Here is a 21,357-nt window from a genome sequence, read left to right as displayed (position 1 = left end):
CGAGTCGAGAAGTAACCACCCCTACGCTTATCCCTCCGCGAGCCCTTCTTCTCCTGAGGAAAGGGCTTTGCACCTCCTCCCCAGTGGTGCGCCTCCAACTCGGAGACGTCCCCGGGCCTCCCAGATTCCCCAGGGTGAGGGAGGACCCCACGGCCTTTCTCGCAGTGCCCACTAGGTCCCGCTGTGTCCCTGCGCCCAAGGAAAGAGCCTCAGCACCCCGGCTCTCTCCCGAAGCCCCTCAGCGACGATTCCTAGCAATATGCGCTCTCGCGAGACTCCAGCCTGCAACCCGCTCCCACCTCAGCCCCTCGCTGGCCAGAATGTGTTTCCAGGACCCCGCGGCGCGAGGTTGCGGGCAGCGCATGCGTGGCCGCGGTTCCCAGCGAGCCCCGCGCTGTCTGCGGAAGGAGTGGACGCCGTCGCGTACGGGGCGGCCAGCATCTTCCCGCTGAGAGCCCTGGCTCAGTCCCCTCTGCTGCTCTCCCTTCTCCAGCGGAATAGCTTCGCGGCCTTTCCTCGGAGCGCGGAGGTTTCGTGAGGAAGGCCAGGCCGCCTAGAGCCAGGAAACCCGGCGCTGGACACCGCCGGCCAGTACAGACCACCACAGTGGCCTGGGCGCGCCACCCTCCCCGAGCCTAGAACCCGGGGCCGGGCCGGGTCCGCGCTGGGACTGCAAATCGTGCGTCTCCCACAGGGGTCATCGCCTCTCCCCAACCCAACCCTAGGTATCCCGCGCAACCCCGGCTGTGCGCCCCCGCCCACCATTCCTTCAGTCCCTTCAAAACCGAAGGTAGATTCTCCCAGCCCTCCGGCCTCGCCTTGTCCTCCAAGGCGCTAAAAGAAATGCAACCTGGACAGCCACATCGCGGGGACACATCTTGTTCGGAGAAGAGGCCCAGTTTGGGGACTTCAGTGTACACACCGTTTCAACGGTCAAGGGTATTTGATTAATTTGATTAATCAGCCTGGAATAACTGTTCGGGCTGACACTGCCGTTTTCCCTCCCCTCCTCCCCACGTGTCCAATGAAGCAGGTTGCCCTGGGAGGTGTGGTTTATTTGAGTCTACTTTGAGCTGAACGTGAGGCTGACCGCCGTGTGAGAGCATGAACCTTCAGACGGATGCTCCCCTGGAGGTTGAAGGGTGCCTGATAATGAAGGTGGAGCAGCACCCCGGGTGGACATCGGAGCTGGGTCTGGAAGGACCCGGGAGCTCAGAATCTGAGACCTTTCGCAAATGTTTCCGGCATTTTTGTTATGAGGATGTGAGCGGACCCCACGAAGCTTTTAGTAAACTCTGGGAACTTTGCTGCCGGTGGCTGAAGCCAGAAATGCGTTCCAAGGAGCAGATCCTTGAGCTGCTGGTCGTTGAGCAGTTTCTCACCATTTTGCCGGAGAAGATTCAGGCATGGGCACAGAAGCAGTGTCCGGAGAGTGGCGAGGAGGCGGTGGCCCTGGTGATACATTTGGAGAAAGAGGCTGGAAGACTAAGACAGCAGGTGAGAGGGCATGTTCCAAATTTTTGTTTTAGAAAGAAGGCGGTGAGTAGGCCATGTGTGCACTGCAGGAAGTGCTCTTTACGGAAGGATAGTGGTATGTACTAATGAAAGACCTTTGCAGTGAATGCACTTGAAAGGGGATCGGAATTTCATATTAAGTAGAACAAAAGCTTTAGTTGAAATAGTATCTTGCAAATGAAACTAAACAGTATTCATCCAAGTATTTGTTTCATCTTTGGCATAATGTTTCCCCCAAAATTCTATAATTTATGCTTCACAGGGTTTGACTTTTACAGCTTGGTCCTAAAGAGAGCTGGGTGGGGGGGGGAGGGAAGGGAATAAGGACTTGAGTTATCCCAGCGTCCGTTCTAATCCTTTAATATTCCAATCAGTGTCTTCTTCTGAAGTGACCTCAAGGCCATCATCCTGTCAGACTTTTCCAGTTTAACTGCCAGGTCTTCATTTGTCAGTGGCTTTGCATGGTCTTCTAGATGTTTTTTCAACAGCCCCTTCCATTAACCTCGTGAAATCCTGCAAGATTTGCAGGATTGCATTTGTGTAAAGATCAGACTACAAGCATGTTTCTGTTTTGGTCAAAGGTAGACACTAAATGTGGAGATTATGTTTTCATTTCACTAGGGAATTTGCGTTCTGATAATTTACTTCTCTATGAACCTAGTTGATGTGAGGACTCAAATTCTAAACAAGAAGGCTCTGTATTTCATGCCTGACAGATTTCCCTCTCTGTATATTAATAAAGACCACTCACCATTCCCTTATGTCCAGTCTTATGGACAGTACTATTAACCCAGTGTCCTTGGAGCCTCCATTGGGAATAGACTGAAATTTTCATTCCTTCTTACATCTTCTGTTCTTCTTTGATGTCTTTCTTGGGGGAGTTTGGACCTCATCTGGCCCTCCTTTCCTCTCATTTTTCATTATGGCTTTGGTTTTATTTTCCAGGTTTGCAGTCCTGTGCACTCAGAGAAGCAAGCCCCACTAGGAGCAGTGTGGGATGTGGCAGACTTTAGACCAGGGACCCAACCCAGAATGATGTCTCGGGAAGAAGCTGGAAGCCTGCACTCAGGAAACCAGGAACAGCTGAATCCAAAGAGAGAACATCGGCCCTTACCCAAGAATGGTAAGAACTCAGAAGATGCCCAGTGCAGACCATGGGAGATTTATTTTTAAACTTTTAATCTGTCTGACTTACACAACCCCTCACCAAGAGGCAAGATCCACTACTACATACCCTATTTCCTTATCTCTCCCAAAATTCATGCTATGATAGAATGCATTGCAAATATTTATGGTTTCTGAATTTTCTGGTGTGTGTTCACAGCATCTAAGTTCTCTGGTCACATGGATTAAATGCTCCCAGTTACTTTAGCTGATAAGCTTAGTCCAGTAAATTCCTGGCGTTGTTTGATTCTGCCATTCCAGGGTGATAAGGAATGCCTAAAGTGGAAAGGTTTGTTCTGTTGAGGTACTTGGGGTGTACAAGACAGAAAATTTGTGGGATGGATTTCTCAGAAAGGTGAATTCATTCTAAAAGAAGACCTGTGATTTCAGCCATGTGTGCCTAAGGGAGTAATAAGTTTCCGAAGAAGTGATTTGACTTGCTTCTATAGAAAGTAGTGGAGCAATGATATATATATATTTTTTTTTTCCCATCTTTTGAGGGATCTGTTGCCTGTGCAGGACCACATAACTTCTTTAGCATTCTAAAGGGGATTAACATAGGCTAGAGATTACAAACTGGTCACTCACATGCCAAGTTAGACTTCTTTTGTTTCACCTACAAAGGGTTTTTGATTTGTGGGTTTTATTTGTTTGTTTTTAGTTCTCAAGTTTTAAGACTTTCAACATTTTACACAAAATTCCAGAATTCTGGCTTCTCTTGAAAAAATTAGAAGCTCAACTATTCCAGGGCCATAGTCTCACAAGGAAGCATCAACTGGGGCTGAGCATTGCTGTACCTTTTCAGATGCAACATGCAATCCCACACGCCTTACCTGGCCCATTTCACGATACACTCTGTCTCCTTATTCTCTAAAGGGATTGGCATTTGTGAGTTCTGCTTTAGGTTACCATGGTTGCAGGCATAGTTCTGAACTCATTGAGAAAATGATCAGTCTGTATTTGTTGCTTTTTTAAAAAAAATTTTATTTACTTATTTTTAATGTATTTTATTGATTATGCTATTACAGTTGTCCCATTTCCCCCACTTCACTCCCCTCTGCCCTGCACATCCCCTCCCACATACATTCCCCCCCTTTAGTTCATGTCCATACATCATACATATAAGTTCTTCGGCTTCTACATTTCCTACACTATTCTTACCCTCCCCATGTCTATTTTCTATCTACTATTTATGCTACTTATTCTCTGGACATTTTCCCCTCTATCCCCACCCATTCCCCCCGCTGGTACCCTCCATGTGATCTCCATTTCTGTGATTCTCTTCCTGTTCTAGTTGTTTGCTAGTTTTTTGTTTTTGTTTTAGGTTCAGTTGTTAATAACTGTGAGTTTGCTGTCATTTTTACTGTTCCTATTTTTTATCTTTTTCTTCTTAGATAAATCCCTTTAACATTTCATATAATAAGGGCTTGGTGATGATGAACTCCTTGAACTTGACCTTATCTGGGAAGTACTTTATCTGCCCTTCCATTCTAAATGAAAGCTTTGCTAGAGTAATCTTGGATGTAGGTCCTTGCCTTTCATGACTTTGAATATTTCTTTCCAGCCCCTTCTTGCCTGCAAGGTCTCTTTTGATAAATCAGCTGACAATCTTATGGGAACTCCTTTGTAGGTAACTGTCTCCTTTTCTCTTGCTGCGTTTAAGATTCTCTCCTTAGTTCATTGGAGAGACCCACAGGGGCCTAAAGCATGCACAAACCGACCCACCCACTCGGGAATCAGCACCACAGGGGCCCAGTTTGATTGTGGGTAGTGGAGGGAGTGACTGATATCCAGCAGAGAGTGGAGTAAGCACCATTGCTTCCTCTCAGCCCCTCCCCCACATACAGCTTCACAGCGCAGCTACTAGTGTTACCCCACCCTGGTAAACACCTAAGGCTCTGCCCCTCTACGTAACAGGCATGCTGAGACCAAAAAAAAAAAAAAAAAAGTGAACCAAATGAAAGAACAGATCAAAGCTCCAGAAAAAATACAACTAAGCAACAAAGAGATAGCCAACCTATCAGATGCACAGTTCAAAACACTGGTAATCAGGAAGCTGACAGAATTGGTTGAATTTGGTCACAAATTAGATGAAAAAATGAAGGCTATGCTAAGAGAAACAAAGGAAAATGTACAAGGAACCAATAGTGATGGGAAGGGAACTGGGACTCAAATCAACAGTGTGGACCAGAAGGAAAAAAGAAACATCCAACCAGAACAGAATGAAGAAACAAGAATTCAGAAAAATGAGGAGAGGCTTAGGAACCTCCAGGACATCTTTAAACGTTTCAACATCCGAATTACAGGGGTGCCAGAAGAAGAGGAAGAACAAAAAATTGAAAACTTATTTGAACAAATAATGAGGGAGAACTTCCCTAATCTGGCAAAGGAAATAGACTTCCAGGAAGTCCAGGAAGCTCAGAGAGTTCCAAAGAAGCTGGACCCAAGGAGGAACACACCAAGGCACATCATAATTACATTCACCAAGATTAAAGAGAAGGAGAGAATCTTAGAAGCAGCAAGAGAAAAGGACACAGTTACCTACAAAGGAGTTCCCATAAGACTGTCAGCTGATTTCTCCAAAGAGACCTTACAGGCAAGAAGGGGCTGGAAAGAAGTATTCCAAGTCATGAAAGGCAAAGACCTACATCCAAGATTACTGTATCCAGCAAAGCTTTCATTTAGAATGGAAGGGCAGATAAAGTGCTTCTCAGATAAGGTCAAGTTCAAGGAGTCCATCATCACCACGCCCTTATTATATGAAATGTTAAAGGGATTTATCTAAGAAAAGAAAGATAAAAAATAGGAACAGTAAAAATGACAGCAAACTCACAGTTATTAACGACCACACCTAAAACAAAAACAAAAGAAAACTAAGCAAACTAGAACAGGAACAGAACCACAGAAATCGAAATCACCTGGAGGGTTATCAACAGAGGAGTAAGAGGGGGAGAGAGGAGGAAAAGGTACAGAGAATAAGCATATATGGTAGGTAGAAAATAGATGGGGGATGGGTAAGAATAGTATAGGAAATGTAGAAGCCAACGAACTTATAATTATGACCCATGGACATGAACTATAGGGGGGGAATGTGGGAGCGAAGGGGTAGGCAGGATGGAATGGAGTGAAGGGGGGGAAATGGGGCAACTATAATAGCATAATCTAAAAATATATTTTTAAAACTGTAAGTTTGCTGTCATTTTTACTGTTCCTATTTTTTATCTTTCTTTTCTTAGATAAATCCCTTTAACATTTCATATAATAAGGGCGTGGTGATGATGGACTCCTTGAACTTGACCTTATCTGAGAAGCACTTTATCTGCCCTTCCATTCTAAATGAAAGCTTTGCTGGATACAGTAATCTTGGATGTAGGTCTTTGCCTTTCATGACTTGGAATACTTCTTTCCAGCCCCTTCTTGCCTGTAAGGTCTCTTTGGAGAAATCAGCTGACAGTCTTATGGGAACTCCTTTGTAGGTAACTGTGTCCTTTTCTCTTGCTGCTTCTAAGATTCTCTCCTTCTGTTTCATCTTGGCTAATGTAATTATGATGTGCCTTGGTGTGTTCCTCCTTGGGTCCAGCTTCTTTGGAACTCTCTGAGCTTCCTGGACTTCCTGGAAGTCTATTTCCTGTGCCAGATTAGGGAAGGTCTCCTTCATTATTTGTTCAAATAAGTTTTCAATTTTTTGTTCTTCCTCTTCTCCTTCTGGCACCCCTGTAATTCGGATGTTGAAATGTTTAAAGATGTCCTGGAGGTTCCTAAGCCTCTCCTCATTTTTCTGAATTGTTTCTTCTTTCTGTTCTGGTTGGATATTTCTTTCTTCCTTCTGGTCCACACTGTTGATTTGAGTCCCAGTTTCCTTGTCATCGCTATTGGTTCCCTGTACATTTTCCTTTGTTTCTCTTAGCATAGCCTTCATTTTTTCATCTAATTTGCAATCCTATTCAACCAATTCTGTCAGCTTCCTGATTACCAGTGTTTTGAACTGTGCATCTGATAGGTTGGCTATCTCTTTGTCACTTAGTTGTATATTCTCTGGAGCTTTGATCTGTTCTTTCATTTGGGCCTTTTTTTTTTTTTTTTTTTTTTTTTTGGTCTCAGCATGCCTGTTACGTAAAGGGGCAGAACCTGAGTTGTTCACCAGGTTGGGGCAACCCACAATGCTGTGTTGTGACACCGTATGTCAAGGAGGGGTCCAAGAGGGAGCAATGGTGCTTGCTCTACTCTTTGCTGCTGTTCAGTCACTTCCCCCGCTACCCACAATCAAATTGGGCCCTTCTGGTGCTGATTCTTGGGTGGGTGGGCTTGTGTATGTTCTAGGACCCTGTGGGTCTCTCCAGTGAACTCTTCTGTGAGGCTGGGAGTTTCTCCCACTGCCTCAACTCCCACAGGTGTTTTCAGTCAGAGGTTTAAGGCTTTATTTCCCCTCACTGAAACCCTGGGTTGTGGGATCTATCTTGCTCCCCAGTTGTTCTTCCTGGTTTATCTGCCCTTGAATGTGGGACCAACCACCCAGTCCTCAATCTGCCACCTCTCTGGGGTCCACCAGCTGCCACCTTGCCATGAATCCTCTCCACCTGGCTGCCCATCTATACCCCTCCTACCGGTCTGGATGAGTGTGTCTTCTTTAACTCCTTGGTTGTCGGACTTCCATACAGTTCAGTTTTCTGTCAGTTCTGGTTGTTTTTTGTTTTTAAATTGCTGTTGTACTTCTCTTGGTTATGTGAGGAGGCACAGTGTGTCTACCTACACCTCCATCTTGGCCAGAAGGTCGGTTGCTTTTTTTTTTTTTACACACTCATTTCTTAAGAGACACAGCATGAATTCAAAGGCCAGAGACCAGAACACTAATTATTACTTTCTCTTACAGCTCAGCCTTCTCCCTGGGTTACCATCCCTGCTGAAGAATGGAACACCATAGATCAGGAAGTAACAACCACAAAACTTCCTGTTGGGTCTCAGGTAAATTGTACTGTTCTCTCTGGCCTTCCTTTGTAGAGTATTCAGTCACAATGATTTCGGGGCCTTCATAGTCCTCAGATTTTTACACTCCCACCAAGAGACCTTTTCCCCCTTGTTCCTTTTCCACAAAAGATGACCTTTTCTGAGTACTGAGACACCACAATGGATCATCTCTCTTAGGATTCTTTTTTTTTTTTTAAGTATTTTTTATTGATTATGCTATTACAGTTTTTCTAATTTTTCCCCCGTTACCCCCCTTCCACCCTGCCCCCCAACCCTCCAGCATTCCCCCCCACTTAGTTCATGTCCATGGGTTGTACATATAAGTTCTTTGAGGCCTCTGTTTCCTATACCATTTTTTATCTCTCCCCATTTATTTTATGCCTACTAATTATGCTTCTTCTTCCCTGTACCTTTTCCCCACTATTCTCCCCTTCCCCCTCCCCACTGAAATCTCTCCGTATGATGTCCATTTCTCTGATTCTGTTCCTGTTCTGGTTGTTTGCTTAGCTTGTTTTTATTGTTTTTCTTTTTTTTTTTAGGTTCAGTTGTTGGTAGTTGTGAGTTTGTTGTCATTTTACTGTTCATAGTTTTGATCTTTTTTCTTAGATCAGTCCCTTTAGTGTTTCATATAATAATGGCTTGGTGATGATAAACTCCTTTAACTTGACCTTCTCTGGGAAGCACTTTATCTGCCCTTCCATTTTAAATGAAAGCTTTGCTGGATAGAGCAATCTTGGATGTAGGTCTTTGCTTTTCATAACTTGAAACACTTATTTCCAGCCCCTTCTTTCCTGTAAGGTTTCTTTTGAGAAATCAGCTGGTAGTCTAATGGAAACACCTTTGTAAGTAACTATGTCCTTTTCTCTGGCTTCTTTTAGGATTCTCTCTTTATCTTTAATCTTGGGTAACTTAATTATGATTTCCTTGGTGTGTTCCTCTTTGGGTCCAACTTCTTTGGGACTCTCTGGGCTTCCTGGACTTCCTAGAAGTCTATTTCCTTTGCCGAATCCAGGAAGTTTTCCTTCATTATTTGTTCAAATAAGTTTTCAATTCCTTGCTGTTGTTCTTCTCCTTCTGGCACCCCTATAATTCGGATATTGGAACATTTCAAGTTGTCCTAGATGTTCCTAAGTGCCTCTTCATTTTTTTGAGTTCATGTTTCTTCCTTTTCTTCTGGATGGGTGTTTATTTCTTTCTTTTGTTCTAAATCATTGCTTTGAGTCCTGGTTTCCTTCCTGTCACTGTTGGTTCCCTGAATATTTTGCTTTATTTCACTTTGGGTATCCTTCATTTGTTTTTTCATTTTTCAACCAAGCTCAATCAGATCTGTGAGCATTTCGAATACCAGGTCTTTAAATTCTCCATCAGATAGGTTGGCAATCTCCTCCTCACTTAGTTCTCTTTCTGAGGCTTTGCTCTGTTCTTTCATTTGGGCCATATCTCTTTGTCTTGGCATAGCTGATTTGTTGTAAGGGCACAGGGCCTTAGGTATTCACCCAGACAGGGCAACCCTCTTGGCTGCACTGTGGTGCTGCCTGTGGGGGAGGGGCCAGAGAGCGAACAGTGCGGCTGGCCTGCTTGTCTCTGGAGCACTTCTCAACAGACCCTCATGTGAGACTGGGAGTATCTCCCACTACAGTAACCCAAGCCATAGCCTACTCAGTCAGCTCTGAGTCTTAGTTTTCCCCTTAAGTCTGCCCCTCCCACACAGCCCTGGAGCTAGGCAGCCAGCCCTGCCCCCAAGGCTGCCATGTCACTGAGTTTTTTCTGAGTCCGCCTGTGCGGTCCGCCACCTTACTGGTCTGGTTGTTCTAATTGATTTTTTCTTTAATTCCTTCATTATTGGAGTCCCATGCAGTTTAATTTTCTGGCGCTTTTGGTGGTTTACTGATTTTAGATGCTTGTTATCCTCCTTTAGGTTGTACAGAAGTGAAGGGTTTCTACCTATGCCTCCATCTTGGTGGGAACTTCAGAAGATTCTTTATAGTATCTTCTGCTTCATTTGCACATTCATGTCACAGAATGTACGAGGTCTGTCCAGAAGGTATCCAGCAATGTATAGGAAAAATAGAGGCACTTACTAAAGATACAAGATACAAAAGATATTGTACATAGGACATTGACACCTCAGCCCCCTTCAAAGTAGGCATCTGGAACCTCACTCAGTTATTCCAGTGTGTCTTCCACCGTCCAAACCACTCTGCAAAATCCTTTGTTGGAATCAACATCAGCTGCTCCGTTATATTTTCCTGAATCTCATCAACAGTCTGAAATCTCTTCCCTTTCAAAGGTGATTTTAGTTTTGGGAAAAGCCAAAAGTCACAGGGCACCAAATCTGGGCTGTAGGCATGCTAAGTCACCTGGGTGATTTGATGTTTCTCAAAAAAACTCTTCATGAGACCTGATGCATGAGCGGGCACATTGTCATGATGAAGTTGACAATCACCAGTTGCCCATAGCTGTGGCCATTTTCATTGTATTGCATCTCTCAACTGATGGAGAACATTGAGGTAGCACTCCTTATTAATTGTTTGGCCCGGAGAGGCGTACTCGTGATGTACAACACCTTCCCTTCTCAAAAAAACGCAGTTAACATGGTCTTGATCTTGCTGCAACTTTGTCATGCCTTGTTCAGGTGTGGAGAACCAGGCAACTTCCACTGAGATGACTGGGTCTTTGTTCCAGATCATACCCATAGACCCACAACTCATCTCCAGTTATGACCTTCTTGAGGAAATCTGGTTCATTGGTGGTGGTTTGAATCAAGTCATTAGCAACTGCAGCACAATATTCCTTCTGCTCTGGTAGCAGAAGCTGCAGAACACATTTTGCCACGGTATGTTTCATGCCAAGATCCTGCATCAAAATCTCACACACAGTAGTTTTTGGAATTCCCAGATCAGCTTCTAATTCTCACACTGTCAGCCACCGATCTTTGTTGATTACAGTCCATGCACATTAAACATTCACAGGTGTTCCGCTTGTTACAGGCCTTCCAGAATGTGGATCACTTTCAAAATATTCTCAACCACCTTTGAAGTGTTTGTGCCACACTTTTAATGGCACTCCACTCATTGTATCATCCCTGAAAGCATTGTGAATTGTTCAAATAGTTTCTATGGAGGAATGTTCAAGCTTAATGCAAAATAAGCAGATTCGTTGCTCTACTCACTCATGTGATGGCCACACAGTACAAATGCCCATTCAACAGCATCTACCACCCCCACTAACTAGTACAGTGAAGTCATCATTCATGCATGCACATTCCAGTCCACTCTCCTTAACTGCTAGGTTACATTGATGTCACATAAACTATTCTCATTATATTAACAATGGCTGGACTTTTTCTGGACGGACCCTGTCATACACTTGGTTCCTTGATTTTAATTATTTTTTGAGGCCCTTCTGTGCTTCAATATTGTTCATCCTTGGAAGACCCACATGGTTATCTTGGTAGTTATTGCTGTTAGTGTTGTTACAGGGACCAGTGAAAAATGTCCATATGGCAAGAGGTTTTTCCTACAAAAAGAGTGTACATCAGATTCCTGCTCACAGAGATGTCTACCGGGATATTAGAGAAGAGAGTGTTGGGAACATGGTCTCCCTAGGTAAGGATTCTTTCCCTTTTCAGATAAAAGATTTGGGGATTTCTAACATATTCATTCAGCTGATGATAAAATAGTTGTAGATGTTAATACTTAAAGGACTTTCATGGGTTGTCTAATCATTTTTCAGTGTAGCTTACCAGACCTTGTAATCACTTAACCCATATTCTCTTGCCTTCCTCGTCCCTTTCTTCTAGTTTATAATTTGCATATATATTTTTATAATTTAGTGATTAAAACATTGGAGAGGTATTATATATGACTGTCATTTATATTATTTAAATGTAAACTTACACATTTAAACTTACTTAAATGTAAAACAACATTGACTAGCTGTTTTTGTTTAACTATAATAAACACAACAATTTTCACAGAGCCTGACACATGGGTGGGTGCCCAGTGAATATTTGTCAGGCAAATGGAAATCATATAAATGGAAGAAAAAAATTTTAATACAGTAACCTCAATAGCATGTTACGAATTATTTAAATGGCACAAATTCACAGGCACACATCACCACTGAAGTGTCACTTTAACAGCAAACTTCTGCTTCAACAGTAGGGCTAAATATGATTCATTCATATGTAAGCCACAAGTCAAAGAGCACTTATAAATAAAATTACAGGCCTAAAATGTGCACGAATGCATACTATAGCTACTCTGTGTTGTCTAATAGGGTAGCCACTAGCCACACATGGCTATTTAAATTTATAAAATTAATTAAAGTTAAAAATTCAGTTCCTCAGTGGTAGTGGCCACATTTAAAGAATACATTTAAGGAATTCAGTAGCTATATTGGACACTGCAGTTATAGAACATTCCCATTATCCCAGAAAGTTCTATTGAACAACACTACATATAGACACTAAAGGTTATAAAATAGGCCATGTCAAACTGAATAAAATAAGATACACTGACAATTGTTTATATATTGATACAAAATAATTTTTTAAAAATTACCAACTTCACACCAACTAATGACAAACCAGTAACAGAGCACTCTGCCCAAAACAGCAGGTATCCCAGCTAGTTGTGTGCAACTAAGCATTTACCTAGTTGTGTACACGATGGATGTTTCCTAGTATTGTCTTTAATCACACAGCATCCAGACCTAGTAAATGCTGCATGAGTGGGATAGGGACCATACTTTAAGAATACAGGTTTAGCCCAGCACCTTCACATATAACTATAGATTATTAAAGACTCAGGCCCAGAGACCTGCCCAAGTTTTTTATCATAGATTGTAAAAAAATGGCTCATGGACTGAATCTAGCCTATACATATATTTTGGCCTTCCACACAGTTTTAATTTAAATTTAGATTGTAAGTCTGGATTTCCAGCACCCTGAAAAATTAAATTCAAGGCACTGTGGACCCAGAGTGACTTCCATAGAATAAGAGAGCTTATGCTGAACTGTGGCTGTTCTTACTCCTGCCATCTCATGCAGTTATGTTGCCAGCCTTGTCCTTACAGATACTGAGCTTTCATTGTTCCTACACTTCCTTCTCCCATGTAAAAATAAAAAGCAAATCTCCAATCCCAGGGTTCTTTCAGAAGGGGGTTGATTTGATGCTGCTTATCTAGGAGAATTCCATGAAGCTTTGTTTTGTGTTACCTAGAGAAGAAAAATAGTTTTATTATAAACTTATTGGGCATTGGACACTTTACAAATGGTCATTTATTTGATATTCCTAGCAATCTCTTTGAATAGATCATATTATTTCCTAGGAAGCCGAGGCTCAGAGAGATTAAGAAACTTCCCTGGTCAAAAAGTAAAGTGGTAGAGCTAGGATGCACATTTAAGGCAGGTTGCTTTCTAGGTATTGAAAGGTAACATACTCTCAGTTTGCCTTCCTATTCTTACCTTGCTTACCTATTTCGCTTGCCAGATGTGTCCAGAAATTCTTCTCATCTCTCATGGCTCAGTATGTATGTGCGTGTTATAGGAGCGGGGAGGTATGGGGAGCAGATATAAGCACACTTTATTTTATAAGTAAGAAACACTGGTTAGGAGGATACTTTGAACCTAAGGCAGTGTAGGTTACTCAGGTAATAAAATATGTTATTTACCCTTAAAGTTTTTCCTTTAAGAACCAGCTGGGGAAATAAGTGGTATGTACATGGGAAGTAAAATGAGAGTGTAAGTTAGTAGATGATTATGCCAGAGAACTCATGTAATAATAACTACAGTGTGCGCTGTCATGGTTGAGAAGGGCCCTAGAAAAAGGTGATTGGACAAGACTTGAAGGACAGGTATGAACAGTGGTCCAGCAGAGCACACTGCCAGCAGAAGGTTGGGGCATGCAGTAACGAATGACCTCCATGTCTACTATGAAGTATGTTTCTCTTACTATAGGAAGTACAGTATCTACTTCTAACAAGATAGCCCAGGTGGACCACAGAAAGGAGCCAAGGACCATAGGTCTACATTCCTCTAATAAAAGGAATATTCTACGAAGCAGCTACATCAAGGAAAAGTCAGTTCATACTATTCAGATTCCTTCAAGGAGTGCAGGGAAGGTCTGGAGAGAGCAACAACAGTGGGGCTTAGAAGATGAAAAGATAGCAGGTGTGCATTGGAGCTATGAGGAAACAAAGACTTTTCTTGCAATTCTCAAAGAGTCTCGATTTTATGAAACACTTCAGGCTTGTCCCCGAAACAGCCAGGTATATGGTGCTGTAGCTGAATGGCTGCGAGAGTGTGGCTTCCTCCGAACCCCAGAACAGTGTCGGACCAAGTTCAAAAGTCTCCAAAAGAGCTACCGAAAAGTAAGAAATGGCCATGTGCTTGAGCCCTGTGCCTTCTTTGAGGACATGGATGCGTTGTTGAACCCTGCAGCCCACGTGTCATCCACTGACAAGCCAAAGGAGACTGTGTCTCTTCCTAGACTAAAGAGAATTGGTGTCAGTGCTAAAGAACAGATCAGTTTGATGGAGGAGGAAGCTGCAGAAGAATCTGATGGTGAGAAAACGGGTATCGAATTGATCCGGAAGTCTGAGATTCATGGTACCCCTGTCTTGTTTCAGAACCTGAGCGGTAAGAATTGTGCTTTTTGTTTGGTTTAAAAATGGATGATGCAGTCTTGTGGAAAAAGGAGTAGTCCTGGGGAGTGATGTCATGCACACCTTGCCTCCAATCACTGTGACTAGCTAGAAGTATTCTCAGGGGTCTATTGCTGCGCCTAGTGCAGTCTGAGTACAGCATTGAGTGGCCATGGAGGGTTCATTTTGAGGTTAGAGTACAGCATGGATTTTGAGTACTTGGGGCCTGTGGAAGGAAGAGAAATGAAGTTAGAGGGCTCTAAGGACCTAATATTATCTGAGAATTGGTATAAAGTGGTCAAGTGTATTAGATTGTAGTAAGTCAAAAATACATTCTTATACTATCTAAAATAACCAGTGAAAGACTGTAACAAAAAAAAGAGTAAAAAAATGAAATTCAAAAAGAAGTCAAGAAATAGAAAAGGTAGATGTAAATCCAAATATATATCTTTATTTACAAACTTAAAAGACTGTTATACATTTAATAAATATATGATGCTTATAAGAGATACATCTTAAATATAATAACACAGAGACATTGAAATTAAAAGGACAGAAGATACACCATATATCATACAAAAGAAAGCTGGTGTTATAATTTGGAGGCTGGAACATGTAGGACTAAACTGCCAGTTAATAACTGTGTGACAGTAGACACATCATGTAAGTACTTTGAGCTTCAGTTGTCTTGTCTATAAAGTATGCTTGAGAATGTCAGAGTTATTAAATGAGATGACATACATGAAGGCATTCTGCAAATGTTAAAATGCAATAAAACATTGCCTGGTATCACTGTTATTAGTAATATTTCTCTACTCCATCTTATGAAAAGGTAAGTTTTTAGATAGAATGGAAAAATAAATCAGGCAGGAGATCTGGGAGTGTACATATGACTGTACCTGTTCAAAAGAAATGGATCTCAGGAAAAAGATGGGAAGATGTGTTGTTCTGTGTGCACAGGTTTTCACCAATTTGGAAATCCATAGACATAAGGGTGGGGCTCTTGGTATGTTCTTATACATGAGAATCCAGTGATGGAAGTGGAAGAGACTACTCAGTAAGATGAGGACAGAATTGACTTTTTCCTGCTTAAAATACATAAAAATTGTTTAACAAACTATATTCCAACATGTCCTAAACAGTTTTATTCTGCTATAAAAGCAGAACACCTGCTTGTGTTACAGAACATTTCGTCTCTCAAAATATAGAGGACTCACTGATGTCAAAAACTACTCTGAACTTAGCTCTATTCTTCAAGGAAGACTGGTTTAAAAAGTGATAGGAATTTGCAGGGGGTAGAGGGGGAATTCCTACTGTGTGTCTCAGTCCATTATTCTTAACTGGACTTAGCTAATCACCAGAGCAATGTCAGATGGGGGGACTGCATTTTTAGTCTACTAAGTAAACTGAGATTAGTTTATTGATTTTAGTTAAAAATCCTATTGGGACTTTTTACTTTATAGATTCATCTGAAAATTGACATCTGTATAACTTGAGTCTTCCTACCTAGAAACATAGTATCTCTTCATTTTTTAATAAAATATTGTAGATTTATTATATAGACCTCATTTTTGGCAAACCTTATACCAGGCATATCATAATTCCTGTTGCTACTGTAAATGAGATTTTCTTTCTTTTACTTCCTATATGTTATATGGTAATATTGTATAGAGGCTACAAACCCCTTTTCTTATAACTTCGAACTTTATCCTTGCATGGCAGGTGTACACTGGGGCTACGAGGAGACCAAGACTTTTCTTGATATTCTCCATGAGACTCGGTTTTATGAAGCACTTCAGTCTTGTCATAGGAAAAGCAAATTGTACGGGGCTGTGGCTGAACAACTGCGAGAATGTGGGTTCCTCCGGACACCAGAACAGTGCAGGACCAAGTTCAAAAGCCTTCAGAAAAGCTACCGCAAAGTGAAAAATGGCCATGTGTTAGAGTCCTGTGCTTTCTACAAGGAAATGGATGCCCTAATAAACTCTCGGGCATCTATCCCCTCTACCAACACCCCAGAAGAAGTCCCACCACCCTCAAGGCAAGAAAGAGAAGATACTGAGGTTGAACCCCAAGAACCTACAGGTTGGGAACCTGAGGAGACCTCACAAGAGGCAATAGTAGAGGATTCTGGCAGCGAGAGAATGAGTGAGGAGGATATTGTACAGGAGTCAGAATTCCAGGGACCTCCAGGTCTACTGCAAAGCCCAAGTGGTAAGGATCATCAAGGGGTTGTAGTCTAAAAGAGAGTAAATGTGATTTACTGAAAAATTACTAGATCTGGCCTGTCATTCAGGAGTATTTATTCATTAAGCAAATATTTTAGTGCCCTGTGGTGTTTGAAGGACAGGGGATATAGCAATGAATAAAACAGTCTCTCTGCTCATGGTGCTTCTATTCAAAGAAGGAGCTTACATTCTAATGATTCAGTCTTTGGGATCTCAGACTCAGTTTTTTCTGTATGGGTCAAGGAGTGTTTTATATCTCCTGGATATACTGTGGGAAAGAAATTTTGAAATCATACATAAGAAAAAACTCAGATAAAGGAAGTGTATCAGTAAGCCCAAAACAGAAATGTCTCAGTGATGTGTGATGTGCATGAGAAAAAAAAAAAAAACACAGGCAGAGATCAAATGAGAGAGAGAAGCTTTATCCTGGTTCTCAGCTCCACCTGCATATTTCCCACTGACTGCTGGAAACCCTTTTGGGCATCTCATTAGGCTTAAAATTTTCAAAACTAAAATCACCATCTTCTTTCCGATACCATGGCTCTTTCCTGTGTCCTCCTACAGGCCATCCAGACTGAAAACTTTAGAGATATTTTTGATGCCTTCTCTGTCATTATTTACACCCAGGCAGTAACACTTCCCCCCCCCCCAACTATTGTAGAACTTTTATCTGTCCCCTATCCTACTCCATACCCTAGTGCAGTCTGTGTCTATTGCCTAGACTGTTGTAAAGGTCACCAAACCAGTTTTAGACATCAGTCTTGTATTCACATTCCACAGCCATCCTTCATCTGAGCTGTTATCTTTCTGTCCTTACCCACTATTATTTCCCTTCCAAAACACTATGCTCATTCAAAATAAACATTAGAGGAGGAAATTCCTACACATGCTCTCTGGTAGTATTTATGTGGGAAGTTGTAGTATGAAGGCTGAAATTGTAAGTCCTACATAACCCTGGTTTTGATAACTCAAAACAAAGTCCTGTGGCATCATCTCCTGTGAATTTTGTTTTTTAAGTTGAACTCCAGATCTTCATCAAATTATCAGGCTCTGTGTGAGCCAACTACCAGGCTGTGACTTCTTCCAGACCTGAAAGCAATGTTAGACCCACTCAGAACACTTTAAAAGAACTGCTAAATGAACTATGACACTGTCAGGGCTTTTTACTTAAGTTAATGGATTGATTGATGGTTTCCCCCTCCCCACAGCTGCCCTACTTGGGACAGGGGGCTATCAGCAGTTTCAATTATGTGGAAGGAAAGTAATGTTGAAACTGGCAAGTAGAAATGAGGCAGTCTAGCAAAATGCTTATGAATCAGCATTTGATAATCAACCAAGCCTGGATTGGTCCTAAATTAACAGAGCTTGTGAAATATTTATGGACAAAATAATACAATGCCTGGAATTTGCTTCCAAATAATCTCGGTAGAGGGAACAGGGAGTGTGTAGGAATAGAGATAAAGCAAGATTGGCAATGAGAGACCATTGTTAAAGCTGGTGAGTGGTTCATGGAAGTTCATTGCACATATAATTCTCTACCTTTCTGTATGTTTGAATTTTTCATAGTAAAATGTTAACACAAAACTACATAGTTAAATGACCGGGGCAGACTCAGAACCAGAGCTGATTCCAAAGATTGTGTCTCTTCAACATTATATGCTCTCTGTCCAGAAAACAACTGGAAAAGTTGGGATCCAAGATGTACCTTGTAGTGAACATGGGCTGTAGGTGAAAGAGTGAGGAGAAGATCATTCTACTACAGGAAACAGAACTGAGGTTGAATTAGTGTGGCCTGTGTGTATGACACCCAGAAAAACAAAGTAACAGGAACAGTTGAGGAGAAGAAAGAAGTACTCTGGTAGGATATGATTAGATATTGATGGACTTTAAAGTTCATTGAGGAATTTGAACTTGATCACTAGAATCTACTCTAAACACTAGTGTATGTTAGTGTATTTTAGGATAGAACAAATTTTGAAAGCTGGATGAATTAGAGTGGAACTTCAGGGAGATAAACCAAGTTAATCAGGATATGGATGAGGAATAATGGCTTGGATTACAGTTCAATTCAGAGGACGTTTCCTGAGGCATTTGAACTAGATATAATTACTGGATGTCCTTGGAACTGAATGAAAATAAGACATAATGAGTCAGGAAAGAGTAACAGGACCTGAAGCCACTGAAGGGTACAGGGATCCTAACAGATGAAACCATCAAGGCCATGTTTATGTTAATACGGGCCTGCTCTGAAATTTTTATTGTCTTTTTTTCAGATTTTGAAATTGGAGGTAGTATCAAGGACGATGCAACGCAGGTAATATTTAAGGATATGGAGCAGCACAGGGCATTGATAGAAAAGTCTAAAAGGGTTGTTTCCCAGAATACTGATCCAGGTAAATATTGTAAAAAGGAATGCATCTCAGGAAGACAATGGGAAAACCGTCAAGGAATCAGACAGGGAAAGCTGATGTCTCAGCCTAGAGATTTAGGGAAAGCTGTAGTGCATCAGAGGCCTTTCATGGGAAGGAGACCCTACAGACTTCTCAAGTATGGAGAAAGCTTTGGAAGGAGCACTCGTCTTCTATGCCGGATAACCCACCAGAAGGAAAATTCTTATAAGTGTAGTGTCTGTGGGAAGTGCTTTGGTAGAAGCAGGAGCCTAATCAGACACCAAAGAATCCACACAGGAGAAAAACCTTTTAAATGTCTTGACTGTGGGAAAAGCTTTAATGACTCCTCAAACTTTGGTGCCCACCAGAGAATCCACACTGGGGAGAAGCCCTACAGTTGTGGAGAGTGTGGAAAGTGCTTTAGTCAGAGCTCAAGTCTCATTATACATCAGAGAACCCACACAGGTGAGAAACCCTATCAGTGTGGAGAGTGTGGGAAAAGCTTCACCAACAGTTCTCATTTCAGTGCCCATCGCAGGGTCCACACCAGTGAGAATCCCTATAAATGTATGGATTGTGAAAAAAGTTTCAATAACTGTACACGATTTCGAGAACATCAGAGAGTGCACACTGGAGAGAAGCCCTATGGGTGTGCCCACTGCAGCAAACATTTCAGTAAGAGTTCTATTCTGACCAAACATCGAGAGGTCCATGTGAAAGAAAAGGTGCCGCATCTTCCATCCGTGTATTACCCAGAGAACCCACATAAGGGAAGGACTGATGACTTCAGGAAGACTTTTTGATGATGATCTCTTTTCCTCAATGCCCTTTAGCCATCCTACCCTGATCTCACTCTTGGGATCTTTTGTTAGCTATAAAGTGTAGTTCCCAAGATAAGCTTGAGAATATAAATAAAGACTTGGATCCTGTTCTCACCTCTGCCTCTAACTTGACCAGTCCATTCTTCTCCTTTTATGTGTCTCAGTGTTGTCTTTAATAAAGCAGAGAACATATATTGTCTCAGTTCAGAATGGAGCTCTCTTCAATTTGTCAAGTCTCCTGCTATGGGATCGCTACAGCCAGCAACATTTAAGATCCTTCTGTGTAGGTGAGAGTTTATTTTCAAGGAGATGAAAAATGTTGAAAGGGGTTTTTTTGTTGTTGCTTTTGTTATCTGCCACATGAGATCCTGGATGCAGCTTAACCACAGTTTCATGTTTGGGTAGAACTTTCAGAAGTCTGGTCAGCACTACATCAAGTCCATTTTCATTTTGAAGATATCACAAAGGAGACTGAAAATTTGTAGCTTCCCTCAGAAGTCTGTTGCAGTGTACCTTTTTTGTGTCAAGAATTGATCCAGAAAGCTAGGGTAGAATCCCTGTGTTGTCCCTGAAGTCATGTGCACAGTGCTTTGACCTCCACTGAGATGAGAAGCAATTGATTACCCATAATCCTCTGTATACCAACCATTTCTTTCCCTGAAGACTGAATCCCCTTAGCTGCAGCTTTCCAGCCTATAAGAATCTAGTTCCTGTTATCATTTCCCGTATGTCCTCTACTTACCTTTTCATGTTTTGGGTGCTCTTGTCTGTCTCTTCTGAGCTCTCACACCCTGCTCAGATTGACTAGGCTGCATGCTCATAGTGTGTCTTATTAAGATAAAGTAGTATTTCAGACACATTCTAGTTGTCCCCTGTAACTTCTCCAGTTCTTACCTAGAACATGATGTATGTTGGCATATTTATGCCTCCCAACCTCACACTTTAACATTATATAATCATAGCTTTCTAAAACTTAAAAGGGGCAGAAAGAAGTGGAGACCTGAAACGTTAAATATTTCTAAGACCAGTCGGACTCCTTAGGCCTGCTTCAGGTTGGCTAGCCACCTTCATCCAGACCAAAACCTCTAAAGTTGTTTGTCAAATATTTTCTTTTCTGAGTTCTGTATCCTATTCATAGGATCATGACCCGCACTGTAGAGGCCTGAGTAATTTGTACAATTCTATAGCTCATTGAGTGAAAGCAGAAATATTTACAGAAACTTTCAATCCAGAACATGATAGTGTTTTCTTCATTTACCTGTTTGTCTGAAAAATCTTTTTGATAACCCCCTAGCACTAGCCCAATAAATAGTGAAGGAAGGGTTCAGATGGATGGATCATTCTTTCATTTCTGGAAGGTACAGATGAAACCCAGGAATTTGGTCATCCAAGACTAGTTGCTTTAGGCAGTGAAAAGTCATAGTTTGGTGGAAAGATAACCAGAGTTGGGTAGATTTTTCTTTTGATCTTACCTCCTTTCTTTTATCATATCCTCTCTTATTTGAACATATGTGGAGATAACATTTTTCCTTTGACTATGTTTTAATCTGTTGAAACTTGTTCAGCAGAGTACCAAGAAAGGTAGGCAGTTACAGTGCCAGCATAAGGTATGGCCTTCTGGAAGGC

At 41.8% G+C, this 21,357-nt stretch overlaps 1 protein-coding gene across 1 annotated transcript; it reads left to right on the top strand.

Moving 5' to 3' along the window:
* Positions 1-908: 908 nt before the first annotated feature.
* On the top strand, positions 909-19,910 carry ZKSCAN2 (zinc finger with KRAB and SCAN domains 2). Its single transcript, XM_024560539.3, has 7 exons — positions 909-1,497; positions 2,461-2,638; positions 7,550-7,641; positions 11,126-11,252; positions 13,607-14,287; positions 16,015-16,506; positions 18,794-19,910. Exons 1-7 carry the CDS (start codon positions 1,105-1,107, stop codon positions 19,711-19,713), a joined length of 2,883 nt encoding a protein of 960 aa, XP_024416307.2. The 5' UTR covers positions 909-1,104; the 3' UTR covers positions 19,714-19,910.
* The last annotated feature ends 1,447 nt before the right edge of the window (positions 19,911-21,357 follow it).

This window comes from Desmodus rotundus, chromosome 1 (assembly GCF_022682495.2).
Source record: "Desmodus rotundus isolate HL8 chromosome 1, HLdesRot8A.1, whole genome shotgun sequence".
Taxonomy (NCBI): Eukaryota; Metazoa; Chordata; class Mammalia; order Chiroptera; family Phyllostomidae; genus Desmodus; species Desmodus rotundus.
The sequence above is the reverse complement of the archived record's forward strand: the minus strand, read 5'-3'. Positions and strand labels throughout refer to the sequence as shown.